We start from the raw sequence: 16,877 nt of genomic DNA, 5'->3' as shown, positions 1-16,877 counted from the left end.
CCTCTGATCTATGCATGTGTGGGGCGGGGGGGAGGGGGGGGGAAAATACTCCAAGCAGCCAAGCTAAAGCGAAAAGAATTGAAAATTTTAGCTGCCGCTTACCAAAGAGGTACCAGAGTTTGAGGTTTGAGTACAACCAAGTTATACTGCCTACTAAAACAAACAAAATCAATACTTTTCAGATGATCGTAACAGAATCAAGAGTCACTATAACATATCAATCATAATGTCTGGTATACAAATCAAAACTACTAGACATACAAAGAAAATATAAACCATACTCAAAAGAAACCTTATCAACAAATAATCAAATGGAGATTCCAGAACTGAAAATAATATCCAAAATGAAAAAAAAGTCACTGGAAATGAGATGGGGGAAAATGTCCATGAAATATGAAGACTGACCAGTACAAATATTCCAATCCAAAAAAAAAAGAAAATAGATATTGGGGAAAAAATGAATAGAAAATCAGTGATGTGTCAAACAGTATCATACAGTCTTTGGAGACTCACAGCAAAAAGAGAATGAGGCAGAATATGTATGTAAAGAAATGGCAGAAACTTACCTCAAATTTGGTAAAAGATAAATTTACAGATTCAAAAAAGTCAAAACTGAAGCAGGTTAATACAAAGGATGCACATTTATATACATCATAATCAAATTGCTGAAAACCAACTAAAATGAAAAACTCTTGAAACCAGAAAAAAAATAACACTACATACACACACACAAAAAAATGGAGGTGAGAAGGCAGTGTTCTTAGGACATACAAGTATTGAGGGGTAAATGATATTTATGAGCACGAACTGCTCTCAAACAATTCACAAAAAAATAATATAAAAGAGAAAATGATAAAGAAAAGGAAGTGAAATATTGAGGGACTTTGAAAAAGATATATAGCAGTGCACTGAACTATTATTGTAACTTTTCCTAAGTCTTAAAGGATTTTAAAATAAAGTCATGGGGGAGGAGCCAAGATGGCAGAACAGCATGGAAGTTTTTTTGTGTCTTGCATCCATGAAATACAGCCAGATCAACACTAAAACATCCTGCACACCTGGAAAACTGATTTGAGGATTAACAACAATAGACACAACCTGAACCACAGAATTCAGCAGGTACACAGCGTGGAGTGGTGAACTTGGGGAGAGAGAAGCCACAGAGGGCAGAGAGCTGTATTTGCTTGCGGAGAGAGGATGGAGACAGGGCTGGGCGGGGAGTGGGGGGAGATACAGGAAAAGCCCCCCCCCCACCCCCCACCAAAAGCAGCTGGAGAGAAAGTGAACTAAAAAAGGAGAAAGGAGAAAGGAGAGGGTGTGAATTCCATTAAGACTCTATAAACAGGGAGTGCAGAGTCTGAAACTCTGCAGTTCAATACCTGGCGGTGCTCTGGTGAGAAGGGCGAATCCGCAGGTACAGAGTGAAGTCAGGGGTCCTCGGGCCACTCAGGGACAGGTGGTTCCCCTGCTGGAAGGACATCTGGTAGAGGCTGTGTGGCCCCCTACAGGCAAAGGTGCCAGCAGACCCCGGATAACAACCACACTCGCTGGTGCTGGAACAAGATCATTAAGCGTGAAGCCTGGTGCCAGATGTGTTTGTGATTTCCCATAATCCCTGAAACGCTGCTGCTACGCGACCGCGGGAACATTTTCTGGGGTGGGCTGGCACCCAGCCGCAGTCTCTGGGCATCGGCAGCAGCTCGGTCAAGCAAATGTTCCTGGGTGCGGCCAGCACATTGCTCGGTGAGAGACCCTCCCCCAGAAGGTCTGAGCAGGTCAAAGCCACAGTCCTTCAGAAATGAGGGGTTTGGAAACACAGCCGCATCTGAGTTAAAATTCAGAAGGGAGGTGCCGCCTGGCAACCTGACGGCTTGGTCACCAACAGTATACAAGCAGGAAATGGAAGGAGGCCAGAGACAAAGGCCGGGTGCGCGATTGCTGACCCAGGAGAAGAGAGTTCCGACACTACACACTAGAGCTCGGGGACGCCATCTTCACAGCCCCCGCGCATGTTCGTGAACACACCTACAAGCGCCACAACAATCCACCTTGGTAAGCTAGGGAGCACCATCTAGTGGAGAACGGAGCCGTTACACTAAGCCCCGCCCAACTGGACAACTTTTGCTCTTCAGGAACACAAGTCTCTCCGCCTGCTTAGTTTATGGACTATAAATGCTTCATAGTTTGACTTCTAGGGAAAAACAATGTAATTTCAATCATATTTCAGTCTGTTCACTGGTCCATCTGTTCAATTTTCTTTTTTCTTTTTCATTTTTCTTGAGTACAGAAAGAGGAAAAATATTTTCAATTTTTATTAAAAATATTAATTTTTTCTACTAGATTTTTTACTTATTTGTAAATTTTTCAAATTTTATTTTACTACCATCATTTCACTTTATTCTATTTCATTGTATCCATTTTTTCAAATTTTCAAACATCTTTCTTTTTTTTTCCTCTTTTTTCCTCTAATCTATCAAGCTCCTTTCAAAAACCAGACCAAAACACACCTAGGATCTAGCATCATTTATTTGATTCTTTTGTGTGTGTGTGCTGTTTTTAATTTTTTAATTTTAATTTTTTTCCCTTAATTCCTTTTCTTCCTTCAAAATGACAAAATGAAGGAATTCACCCCAAAAGAAAGAGCAGGAAGAAACAATAGCCAGGGACTGAATACAGATACAAGCAAGATGTCTAAACCAGAATTCAGAATCATGATAGTAAGAATACTAGCAGGGGTCGAAAATAGATTAGAATCCCTCTTTGCAGAGATAAAAGAAGTAAAAGCTAGTCAGGATGAAATAAAAAATGCTATAACTGAGGTGCAATCATGAATGGATGCCACGGCACCAAGGATGGATGAGGCACAGAATAAAGACAAACTTACGGAGAATGATGAAGCAGAAAAAGAAAGGGGGACAAAGGCAAAAGCACGATTTAGGAATTAGAGAAATCAGTGAGTGACTCATTAAAAAGGAACATCAGAATCACATGAGTCCCAGAAGATGAAAAGACAGAAAAAGGGGTAGAAGGGTTATGTGAGCAAATCATAGCGGAAAACTCTCCCAACCTGGGGAAAGACACAGACATCAAAATCTAGGAAGCACAGAGGTCTCCCATTAGATTCAACAAAAACTGACCATCAACAAGGCCTATCATAGTCAAATTCACAAAATACTCAGGCAAGGAGAGAATCATGAAAGCAGCAAGGGATAAAAAGTCCCTAACCTACAAGGGAAGATGGATCAGGTTTGCAGCAGACCTATCCACAGAAACTTGGCAGGCCAGAGAGGAGTGGCAGGATATATTCAGTGTGTGGAATCAGAAAAATATGCAGCCGAGAATTCTTTATCCAGCAAGGCTGTCATTCAAAATAGAAGAAGAGATTAAAAATTTCCCTGACAAACAAAAATTAAAGGAGTTTGTGACCACTAAACCATCCCTGAAAGAAATTTTAAGGGGAAATCTCTGAAGGGAGAAAAAACGAAAAAAAAAAAAAAAAAAAAAAAGACCAACAGCAATAGATTAGAAAGACCAGAGAATACTACCAGAAACTCCAACTCTACAAGAAACATAATGGCAATAAATATGTATTTTTCAGTACTCACCCTAAACGTCAATGGACTAACTGCTCCAATCAAAAGACATAGGGTAACAGAATGTATAAGAAAACAAGATTCATCTATATTCTGTTTACAAGAGACCCACTTTAGACCTAAAGACACCTTCAGATTGAAAGTAAGTGGATAGAGAACCACTTCTCATGCTACTGGTCAACAAAAGAAAGCTGGAGTAGCCATACTTACATCAGACAATCTATAGACATTAAAATACTAACGGTATAAAGAAGGGCATTATATCATAATTAAGGGGTCTATATCCAGAACATTTCATCCTAAAGCAGTGGAATACACATTCTTCAATGCACATGGAACATTTTCCAAAATAGATCACATACTGAGACACAAATCAGCCCTCAGCAAGTACAAAAAGACCGAGATCATACCGTGCGTATTTTCAGACAATAATGTGAAATTCGAAATCAACTACAAGAAAAAATTTGGAAAGATAAGAAATACTTGGAGACTAAAGAACATCCTACTAAAGAATGAATGGGCTAACCAAGAAGTTTAAGAGGAAATTAAAAAGTACCTGGAAGCCAATGAAAATGGTAACACCACAGCCCAAACCCTCTGGGATGCAGCAAAGGCAGGCATAAGAGGGAAGTATATAGCAATCCAGGCCTTCCTAAAGAAGGAAGAAAGGTCTCAGATACATAACCTAACTTTACACCTTAAAGAGCTGGAAAAAGAACAGCAAATAAAAACCAAAACCAGCAAAAGACAGGAAATAATAAAGATTAGAACAGAAATCAATAATATCAAAACAAACAAAAAAGGTAGAACAGATCAATGAACCAGAAGCTGGTTCTTTAAAAGAATTAAGGGAATTGATAAACCCCTAGCCAGTTTTTATCAAAAAAATAAAATCAAGAATGAAACAGGAGAGATCACAACCATCACAGCAGAAATAAAAACAACACGAGAGTATTACCAACAATTATATGCCAATAAAATGGGCAGTCCGGAAGAAATGCACAACTTCCTAGAAACATATAAACTATCAAAACTGAAACAGGAAAAAAGAGAAAATTTGAACAGAACCATAACCAGTAAAGAAATTGAATTAGTAATCAAAAATCTCCCCAAAAAAGAAGAGTCCAGGGCCAGATGGCTTTCCAGGGGAATTCTACCAAACATTTAAGGAAGAGTTAACACCCCTTCTCTTGAAGCTGTTCCAAAAAAATACAAATGGAAGGGAAACTTCCAAACTCTTTCTATGAAGTCAGCATTACCTTGATTCCAAAACCAGACAAAGACCCCACTAAAAAGGAGAACTGTAGTCCAATTTCCCTGATGAACATGGGTGCAAAATTCCTCAACAAGATATTAGACAACCGGATCCAACAATACATTATTCACCACGATCAAGCAGGATTTATACCTGGGATGCAGGGTTGGTTCAATATCTGCAAAATAACTGATGTGATTCATCACATCAAGAAAAGAAAGGACAAGAACTACATGATCTTCCTAATAGACACAGAGAAAGCGTTTGACAAAATACAGCATCCTTTCTTGATATAAACCCTCAAGAAAGTGAGGATAGAAGGATCATACCTCAAGATCATAAAAGCCATATATGAAAGACCGAAGGCTAATATCATCCTTAATGGGGAAAAACTGAGAGCTTCCCCCCTAAGGTCAGGAACAAGACAGGGATGTCCACTCTCGCCACTGTTATTCAACACAGTATTGGAAATCTTAGCCTCTGCAATCAGACAACACAAAGACATAAGAGGCATCAAAATCAGCCAGGAGGTAAAATGTTCGTTCACTCTTTGCAGATGACATGATACTCTATATGGAAAACCCAAAAGATTCCACAAAAAAACTCCTGCTAGAACTGATCCATGAATTCAGCAAAGTTGCAGGATATAAAATCAATGCACAGAAATCGGTTGCATTCCTATACACCAATAATGAAGCAACAGAAAGAGAAATCAAGGAATCGATCCCATTTACAATTGCACCAAAACCCATAAAATACCTAGGAGAAACATAACCAGAGAGGTAAAAAATCTATACACTGAAAACTACAGAAAGCTGATGAAAGCCCTTGAAGAAGACACAAAAAAATTGAAAAACATTCCATGCTCCTGGATAGGAAGAACAAATATTGTTAAAATGTCGATACTACCCAAAGCAATCTACATATTCAATGCAATCCCTACCAAATAACACCAGCATTCTTCACAGAACTAGAACAAACAATCCTAAAATTTGTATGGAATCAGAAAATACGCCGAAAAGCCAAAGTAATCTTGAAAAAGAAAACCAAAGCAGGAAGCATCACAATCCCAGACTTTAAGCTCTGCTACAAAGCTATAGTCATCAAGACAGTATGGTACTGGCACAAAAACAGGCACTCAGATCAATGGAACAGAATAAAGAACCCAGAAATGGACCCACAAATGTATGGCCAACTAATCTTTGACAAAGCAGGAAAGAATATCCAATGGAAAAAAGACAGTCTCTTCAGCAAGTGGTGCTGGGAAAACTGGACAGAGACATGCAGAAGAATGAACCTGGACCACTTTCTTACACCATACACAAAAATAAACTCAAAATGGATGAAAGACCTCAATATAAGACAGGAAGCCATCAAAATCCTCAAGGAGAAAGCTGGCAAAAACCTCTTTAACCTTGGCCACAGCAACTTCTTACTCAACACGTCTCTGGAGGCAAGGGAAATAAAAGCAAAAATGAACTACTGGGACCTCATCAAAATAAAAAGCTTCTGCACAGTGAAGGAAACAATCAGCAAAACTAAAGGCAACCGACGGAATGGGAGAAGGTACTTGCAAATGGAAAATCAGATTAAGTGTTAGTATCCAAAATCTATAAAGAATTTATCAAACTCAACACCCAAAAAAACAAATAATCCAGTGAAGAAGAAATGGCAGAAAACATGAATAGACACTCCTCCAAAGAAGACATCCAGATGGCTAAAAGACACATGAAAAAATGCTTAATATCATTCATCATCAGGGAAATAAAAATTAATACCACCTCACACCTGTCAGAATGGCTAACATTAACAACTCAGGCAACAACAGATATTGGCGAGGATGCAGAGAAAGAGGATCTCTTTTGCACTGCTGTTGGGAATGCAAACTGGTGCAGCCACTCTGTTAAACACTATAGAGGTTCCTCAAAAAATTAAAAATGGTATTTATCCAAGGGATACAGGTATGCTGTTTTGAAGGGACACATGCATCCCAGTTTATAGCAGCCCTACCTACAATAGCCAAAGTATGGTAAGAGCCCAAATGTCCATGATGGATAAATGGATAAAGAAGATGTGGTGTGTGTATATATATATGTATGTGTGTGTGTATATATATATATATATATATATATATATATACACACACATACATATATATATACACATATACATATATACATATACATATATACATATACATATATATACATATACATATATATATACATATATATATATATATGAAATGGAGTATAACTCAGCAATCAAAAAGAATGAAATCTTGCCTTTTGCAACTACGTGGATGGAACTAGAGGGCATTATGCTAAGTAAAATTAGTCAGAGAAAGACAAATATCATATGACCTCACTCATATGAGGACCTAAGATAAAAAACAGATGAACATAAGGGAAGGGAAGCAAAAATAATATAAAAACAGGGAGGGGACAAAACATAAGAGACTCTTAAATATAGAGAACAGAGGATTACTGGAGGGGTTGTGGGAGCGGGGGATGGGCTAAACAGGTAAGGGGCATTAAGGAATCTACTCCTGAAATCATTTTTGCACTATATGCTAATTTGGATGTAAATTAAAAAAAATAAATTTAAAGTCATAAGAACAAATGGATAAGGAAATACAGATGTTATTTTAGAAATATATACATATATGACATATATATATATCTCCATATAAAATTTCCTGATTCTGTCAACGGAAAGAATATAGAAGCAGTAACACTCTCCAGTAACAATGAGCACACCTGGCACCCAGAGCTTAGTTTCTAAATCTCATTCTCTATTTAAAAAAAAAAAAAAAAAAGTCAGGGCTCCTTGAGGGAATTACTGAATTGAGGGCTGGGGTAGGGAAAGTCCAAGCCTCACCTGGAAAGCCTTATGTTGCCAGAACAGAAGTGCTCAAGGAGTAATAGGAGCATACTGAAAGGATGTAGCAACCAACTTAACGGAGCTCTCAATCACCAAATGAACAAACTGAACAACAAAATGATTGTAATGGATTACAGCCTATAGAATTAAAGATCCTTCTGTTGAGATATAGTTAAATAAATAAGTAAACTTAAGGAAACTATAGCTCTCCCTTAGAGTAAAACTCCAATTTTAGAATTAAAACTGAAAGAGAGAAAGAAGGAAAGAGAAAGAGAAAATCAACATTAGGCAAACATCACAATAACTGCTGCAGGCGAAAACTGCTAATGGATGCTAAAATAGCACAAAAAACACATAGTTTCAAAGTATCTCCTCCCACTAGATACTTAGTAATTGTAAGTAGAAAATGGGGAGAAACTTGGCAGCCACAACTTTAATGAAATGACCAAGGTTAAACTCACTAGTAATACATATATCAACATTTTATACCTCGTGTAATACGATGAAAAGGGCACATTAATTCTATGGTATTCCTAACAAAAATACCTATATTATCACAGTAAGGAAAAGGGAGAAACAAATATAAAATAGTAGAGGCAAGGGAAAACTGTGAAGGTAAATTAAAAATTGGAAGTGTCAGGGACACCTGGATGGCTCAGTTGGTTAAGAGTCCGACTTCGGCTCAGGACATGATCTCGTGGTTTCTGAGTTTAAGCCCCACATTGGGCTCTGGGCTGACAGTGAGGAGTCTGGGATTCTCTCTGCCCCTCCCCAACTTGCACTCTCTCTCTCTCAAAATAAATAAAACCTTTGACAAAAATTGGAAGTGTCAGTATGCACTCACAATTTCTAAAATATATATTTATGTGTGTGTGTGTGTGTGTGTGTGTTTCCTTGCTCTGCCAGCTAAAAAAGGCCAAGAATGTCATAACCTAGAATTAATGAGCATACCTAGTTCTCAGATTTAAGTTTCTAAGTACCATTCTCCCTAAAAAACAACAAAAATGGCTGATTCCAAGACTCTCAAAGGTTCCAAAATTAGTCTAGAACATCTTATTTTACTATAAAGGAAGTGCTCAAAAAAATGTTTTGGTACACCAAAATAAGCCAGAACTAATTGGGCTCCCCTAAGCAAAATCTCATTTTAACATCAATGTAAGAAAGTACAGTAACAGATTATAATCCACTAAGGAAAAAAAAAAAAAAACCCTAAGGGGGTGCCTGGGTGACTCAGTCGGTTCATGATCTCACAGTTCGTGAGTTCAAGGCCCACATTGGGCTCTGTACTGACAGCTCAGAATCTGGAGCCTTCTTTGGATTCTGTGTCTCCCTTTCTACTTGCCCCTCTCCTGTTCATGCTCTGTCTCTCTCAAAAAATGAATAAACGTTAAAAAAAATTTTTTTAAAAATAGCAACCTAAGAGTCTGTACTTAAAATACAGTCACATGAATGCTAGATGATACATACACACACACACAGTTATACACACGGATGATTCCTTGCAATAAAATGTTGATATATGTGTACCACACAGCAGAACTAAAAATGACTATTTTGCAGCCATGATAATAAAGATTGGTTTAGACAATTATCAAGTGTTATGGAAATGAGAGGTTTGACAAGCAAAATACTTACATAATCTTTTTAGTGTTTCTCTCCATAGATTATTTCCCCACAAGGGGAATAATAAATACTACACAGTGAAGATACAGAACATTCAAAATCAACACCAACATCAACAATGAGTTCCTCAGATGATCAAAATACAACATCAACAATGAGTTGATGTGATACTCTAATAAGGATACATCACTTTTGTAGTATTTTGGCTGGTGATAACCTCATTCTAATCATTAGAAAAACCCAAAAGATAACCCATTAGATAAACCCAAATTGGAAAACATTTTATAAGACACACACTGACACACAGCTATTTTTGCTATAGAGAACCGATCTTCATGATTATCTGATGGTAGAGATATCTTTGTATCTCCACTATCACATTACCTGATAATTAAAGCTTAATAAACAATGGTTGAATGGATGGATATTCACTGCCTCTACTGTAAGATGCTAAGTTATCCAGACAGTTTATCTGTTTCCAGCCCTCATCAGAGTGAAGATACAAATCACAGTGGTTAGAATAATTAAATTTTAAACTAAGTAAATAGAATCTGTTCATTGAGTTACATAATATCCCACACTCTCATCTCAACCAAATTTCCGAAAGCAAACTTCTTTCAAAACTTTTTAGGGGCCCCTGGGTGGTTCCAGGCTCAGTTAAGCATACATCTTCAGCTCAGGTCATGATCTTGCAGTCCATGGGTTCGAGCCCCAGGTCAGGCTCTGTACTGACAGCTCAGAGCCTAGAGCCTGCTTTGGATTCTGTGTCTCCCTCTCTCTGTGCCCCTCCCCTGCTCGTGTTCTGACTCTCTCAAAAATAAACAAACATTAAAAAAAACTTTTTAACACTGGGGCGCCTAGGTGGCTCACTCAGTTAAGCATCTGACTTCAGCTCAGGTCATGATCTGGTGGTTTGAGAGTTTGAGCCCTAGGTCAGTCTCTGTGGTGATAGCTCAGAGCATAGAGCCTGCTTCAGATTCTGTGTCTTCCTCTCTCTCTGCCCCTACCCAGCAGTCTCCCTCTCTGAAAAATAAACATTAAAAAAAATTTTTTTAAAGAACCTATTTTTTTTTTTTTAATTTTTTTTTCCAACGTTTATTTATTTTTTGGACAGAGAGAGACAGAGCATGAACGGGGGAGGGGCAGACAGAGAGGGAGACACAGAATCGGAAACAGGCTCCAGGCTCTGAGCCATCAGCCCAGAGCCTGACGCAGGGCTCGAACTCACGGACCGCGAGATCGTGACCTGGCTGAAGTCGGACGCTTAACCGACTGCGCCACCCAGGCGCCCCTTAAAGAACCTTTTTAATACTACAAACCAGAGAATTAGAAATTTAAAGAATCACTTCAAATATATAGTTATACAACAACTTTCTAACCCCCCAAAAAAGAAAATCCACCAAAATAAGTTGAAAGAACAACAAGATTTATGGTACACTGCAGTTAGAACCCAACTTTATTGTTACAACCAATTTTTATTTACAGAATATAAATCTCTTCAAAAAGATACATTCCTTCATTTAATCAATGGTAAAAGGCCTTACTAAGCAGAAATAAAGCCTAAACATCACTTATATTCAAACAGAAATACAAACACCTTCATTAAGTTTATGAACATACAGCAAAAATGTATTTTTTACGTAAGCAGTTACATGAATGAGGCTGTTTTTTTATTGTCTTCACTGGCAACCCCATTTTTATCCACAGAATAAATTTTACGCTTAAATTAACAGTAGTAAAAATGTAAAAATTAAATTTTAAACATGAAAATATGCAACCAAAAACAGGAAGTATCTCCATTATCAAACAGATTGACAAGTTCTCACTCACTCAGATACTTTCTGAGGCATATCAAAACACCTACATCAAAATTTGCATTCATCTGAGAGGTATCAATACATTTTCAGTGCTGAGACTATCTGTAGCACTTACAGTATATACAAAGCAGCATTATACTACTATGGTTCACATTTGATAAACACAAATTTAAGGTTTATGCCACAATTTCCCAATTCAACATACAGCTAACGCAGTGACAATTACTCATTTTGTTTTTTCTTCTGAAACTCAATAAGGAAATTATCACTTAAGAACATGGAATAATGCCATGTCTTATTTCTTATGATAGCAGTATATTTTAAAATTCAAATACTTCATATCATGGAAACTTCACCCAGCTGTAAAAAGGTTCCTAAATACAGTACAGTTTAACTTTCCTCTTAGCAGATTCTACCAACTGAGTTACTTAGTACTTAGTACACATAACTAACAGGAAACTTCTTCAGATTATTGGACAATAAGATCTCAGTGTGTCACTACCTAAAAAGTAGCAGCACACCACAACCATGGCAAGTAAATATTCTTGCCTCCTCCACTGTGTTTCTGGGGTTTTCTCCAGGTCATGGACGCTGGTTTACATGGAGATCAATGGGTCTCAACCTATCTCTGAACATTCCTTTATTAAGAGTTTTGAAATTTAATGAAAACAATTCAAATCAGCAGCGTTTTCTTACCCTTCACTAACTAGTTCAAATACAATATGTAATGTTTTCAATTTTTATAAACATCTTGTGTTTTGTTACAATAATTAATGGTATTTATACCATTAATGGGTAAGATGTAAACAAAAATATGCCTATATTTAGGGATTAGGAGTACTTTACAGAGCAATTTTTCATAACCAGAAAAGGTGAATGATTCATAATGAACAAAGATTTTATTTTAACCTGCTATCTGATATTATCTATAGCATAGTAAGTGCATTAAGTACAGGAGAAAAAAAAAAAAAAAGCAGATCTTAGGACAGAAACCTAAGAAGTTGAATTTGGGATGACTGAAACACAAAAGGGAATTTTTCTATAAACACTGTCATTTTTATCCATTCAAATAATTGAATCCTCTGTCCATTTCAAATTATCCAAAAATGAAAGTTGTTAATGTAAAAATTGGAAATATCTAATTCATTATGTAAGATACCTTATTAATTTCAGTTTTCAAGTATTCAAGTAATGCAAATCCAAGCATTTTGTTTTACAAGAACACATTTACAGACTAAGCTTCAAAGATAGGGGAAAAATCATTTAAAATAACTGATATGCTTTTCTGTCCAAAGACCTCTAACCCAAGACATAACACTATAATCACACACGTGATATATATAACTGGGAAAAAAAGGTGGTTCAATAACTAATGTCTGTAAAAAAAAAAAAAAAAAAAAAAAAAAAAAAAAAAAAAGGAAAAGAAGCAAAACAGATTACCTTAATATGTTAGTTTCCAATCAAAGGACATTCTAAAATCAAATGAACTAAGGAAGCAAAATCAGAGCATATCAATTCTGAAATAAGGAAAGGGCTGTTTTACCACATACTTATAATTCATTTCCTTTGTGCATATTACTCACATTTGCTTTTTGAGGAAATTAGTGCAAATTGCTCCCAATAACAGAACTCTCGTCCTAGCATAAAGCACTGGTAACTCTGTCTATATCAACTGAATGACTGATTAATATTAGAAGTTTAAGTCTGTATCACTTTGGAATGCATATAAAATGCTTATTAAAAGCAATTTGAAGCAGAATATCAAACTGATAGTATTTTCATATGTACTATGAAGGAATTTAAAAATGGTACAGAAAGCTTTGTGTAATATAAAAAAGAAAAACCTATATATTGAAAGTGGAACTTTTTAACTTTTCACTGAGAGTGCTTGGGGGAACTTTTTTCCTTTAACTTCCTTTATGAAGTTGAAGTAAATATTTTCAGTCCAGCAAAAATGAAAATAGCACTATGTCATTAAAAGATTACTCATTACTTAGGTCTTTTCTTTTACAATCCCGTAATGAACAACTTTATACTTATAGAAGCCAACTGAGATATGTTTAAGTTGAGCTAAGAGCTATTATTTATCAAGATCTCATACATACGGGATTTAGATTCACACAGATACGTAAAATGTCAAGGTTTGTTTGGGGGTTTTTTGGTAGAAAAAAAGCTAACAACCTTGAAAACAGGAAAGGGTAATACTTCAGTCTGCAATCATCACATTATATTTTTAATTTGCTTTAGCTTAGAATCATGACTCAAAGAAAGGAGCTCTAGAGTGTATTAATTTACTGCTTATAGCAATCTAACCTCACAAAAACTAATGGCCAGCTAAAGAATGAAGAAAAGTCGTATTAGGCACTGAGAGGCTAAATAAATAAGTAATGACATTGACAAAACCTGATAAACCCTATTTCCAGTTCCTCTTGCTATCCCACTGTGCAGCCAGAACTTTTGGCTATTTTGAGTCTAAAACCAAAGAGCTGAATCATTTCCTTACCCCCCCCCCTAAAAAAAAATAAAACTACAAAAGGGAAGAGAATGCAAAACAATACACAATCTCATATGCAAGATACAATTCACACTAATTTACAAATGTTTATTTACACTGTTTTATATACATTCCAGGCAGACCTAGTTGAGTTTTTGTGCTCATGTTGATCTCAAACGACCATGTGAACAGTATGATTTACTACCACATCTCTTTGATTTCTGGAAAATCAAGTGGTAGCATGGGGTCAGGAGGGAAAAAAAATCAAATATTACTGGTCAGGTAAGATCATACAAGTATGTAAGGAACAAAAGGAAAAAATGTGGAATTTTGCTTGTTAAAGCATCCAGGCCACTATGGTCTATTGACTAACAATGAGTACACATGAATGCCACTTCTCTAACAACCATTTTCATATTTACAAAATGAACTTACTACCAGCTGAGTTATTAGGTAAGGCATTCAAGTTCCTTAGCTTAACATAAAAAGGCAACAGACATCTCAGCAAGCCACAGGACAAATTTTAGAGGAAATTTTTCCTTTAGGTTCCCTTAAATGGTCAATAAAAAGGGAAGCAATTTTGAACCCTATTATTAGGCTGCAGCATGATACCAAAAACCTGGGAAGGTTTTGGAGCATCACAAAGGAAGTGGGAGCATCACAACTCCCAAAAATTAGCCATAGAGTGGGGAAAATATCTTAAATATCTTATTTTGTTTCCAACTCCCACTGCATACTCCTAGGGCTAAAGTGAGAGCCTTTATTCCCCTTTACATTCACTTCTAATATGAATCTCTCGAAGAGTACCACAGCTAGCAGCTATGCACAGTCTACCAGAAAAGGCTCAGTGAATCCCTATTCAAAATAGTTTGAAGAATATGGAATAAAGTAGAAAACTGATCTTGTCTCCTCTCATACACACAGTTCTCACTTTAAGAAGTCAGAAAGCAAAAAATCAAGGGTATTACATATTATTCATTGTCCTAAGAAAATGTTCCAACCACAAATAAAAATTCCACCAAAAACAATTTTTCAAGTTCACTCTAACATTATGTAAAAAGCTACTGTTTAATTGGTTCCATTCATTTAGTCAGTTAGGTAAAATTCTATTGATCCTTTACTAATATGGTTTAAAAAAACAGAAGTGAACATTTATAACACTGGGGAGGTAGAAAACAAATCTTAGTCTAACACTGTTACAGACACAAGCAGATTTTAAGATTCTATTTATGTAACTAGAATTTACCATTTAAAATGGCCTTAAGTGTTTCTACTTACTTTATTAGCTTTAAACATCTTGAGATAATCCAAGTATTTTAAAGCACTTATCTGAGAATATAAGTCATTTGGAATAATACATCAAACTCCCCAGAAGATTTCTTAGAGGATATATTTGTAGTTGCATATTCTGAATATGCAGATTCATTAAGCCAACTTTGTACATGGGCACTTATGTGACCAAAGTGCAAAGCTTGTCAGACTAATTTTCTAAGTTAACCATGACTGCTCATCCCCACACAGGGGCAGTCTTCAAAACTTGAAGCCTACTTATCACAAAGATCTAACTTCCTTCCATATAATAATTACCACCCTCTCATTCCCAAACAAAATTAAAAAAATACACAAACAAAATCAAGAGAAACTAAAACAAGATGCCCTCCTACCACAAGTATATCTGCTTAATTCACATTTGTTGTATCAGATTCTAAGTGTAGTAGATCAAAGTCCTAAATGTTCCTTATTTCTTTCTTTTCACTGCTTCAATTTAGTTCTCTGAACCTGCATATATCATGTAATCATGTCATTCTAAAGACATGGAGCAACACTAAAACATGAAATGAAATTGTAAGGAATGAATATGCAAAGGTAAAAAAGAATATCTAAATGATATTTTCTTGTTCCCAAGTATGATAACCACTCTATCTTTGTTTCAAAAATTAGCATTTGTTCTACTAGCTAAACAGACAAAAAACACAGAATATTTCATTAAGTAAAACAAAATTTTTGGTAAAAAACAATGATACAACCAAGTTTTAAAAATAAACTAGCAACTTAAATGACCATATTTAGTATGTGAAAACATTACTTAATGCAGATTTTGGTAATACAAAATCGTATCTATTCCAGGATTATATGGTTAATATTTATACTGCCAGACTATGTAAGGAAAGGAGAATTTAAAGATAGATTCCACCCCCCCCCCAAAAACACTATCCAATATTCAATTCAAAAAGATGTACCACTAAGCATAGACAGTAAATGCAGTTTACCCTCATACACAGAAATTTTTCTATGAACACCCTAAGTTATCTATACCAGTATCTGGCATTTCAAGACTGAATGATTCATTTCTTACAGTGTATCGAGATAAAAAAGTTACACTGAACACTTAGAATGTTTACTAAAATTAATATTAAAGTAAAACTTAAAAAAAAAGTTTCTCTGGAACATTTTCATTGCTTACACTCAACCAACAGATGAAAGCAGTCACAGAATTATGTTAAGTTTATAATAAATAATTCACATAAACAGAGATTAAATTATCAAAGAAAGGATTAAACTGACATCTTTATACCTTTTTGCAGATTTAACAAACTTCTAATCCACCACACACTGATAGCAGTAGGTGTACTTCTTGACATCGTTCAGTCTATTTAAAAAATAGATTGGTTTAGAGGCATAATTTGTAAAGCAAGATAACCAAATTAAACAACAGAATTTTAACAAATATTGGCTCTTCAAAATTTCTTAAGAAAAGATTTCACAAGCATTGTTCAGCTACTTGAGAATAATCAAATCTCTTCTTTACTCAGGCACTTTTAATGCGGTAACTTCAGGCTTCATTTTAAAGTATTGGTTAAAACGAACAATTGCATACCTAGTGAGAAATGAATAACAACAATTAATCAAAGGTGAAAATCTTAATCCTTCCTTCATTTTCCATTCACCTTTCTAAGCTGATTTTTTTTTTAAGTTTTAAGATTTTCAAAGGACATATTTTTGGTTTACTGCACCACCTACTGGACACTTTTCTAATAGAGTATTTAACAGATTGGTATACCAGATTTCCTTGCAAACCATTAAATGTATGAAACCTTTAGAAGATTTGACTGAAAATAATAATAACTACAGTGTACCCCATGAGTTCTACACGTACACCAAAAAAAAACAAACAAAAAAAGTAGAGACAAATGTAATACACAGAGTATAAT

The 16,877-nt window shown here is 35.8% G+C and overlaps 1 protein-coding gene across 1 annotated transcript in view; it reads right to left on the bottom strand.

Annotated features, from left to right (window-relative positions):
• Window positions 1-10,792: 10,792 nt before the first annotated feature.
• Window positions 10,793-16,877, bottom strand: part of ETNK1 (ethanolamine kinase 1) — a 67,113-nt gene continuing 61,028 nt past the window's right edge. Inside the window, exon 8 of the mRNA XM_015064283.3 lies at window positions 10,793-16,543. Coding sequence (XP_014919769.2) covers window positions 16,471-16,543 — 73 coding nt within the window. The 3' untranslated portion in view covers window positions 10,793-16,470. The remainder of the gene's footprint in view (window positions 16,544-16,877) is intronic.

The sequence above is a fragment of the Acinonyx jubatus genome, chromosome B4 (assembly GCF_027475565.1).
Source record: "Acinonyx jubatus isolate Ajub_Pintada_27869175 chromosome B4, VMU_Ajub_asm_v1.0, whole genome shotgun sequence".
Lineage (NCBI taxonomy): Eukaryota > Metazoa > Chordata > Mammalia > Carnivora > Felidae > Acinonyx > Acinonyx jubatus.
This window is presented reverse-complemented; position numbering and strand designations above follow the sequence as displayed.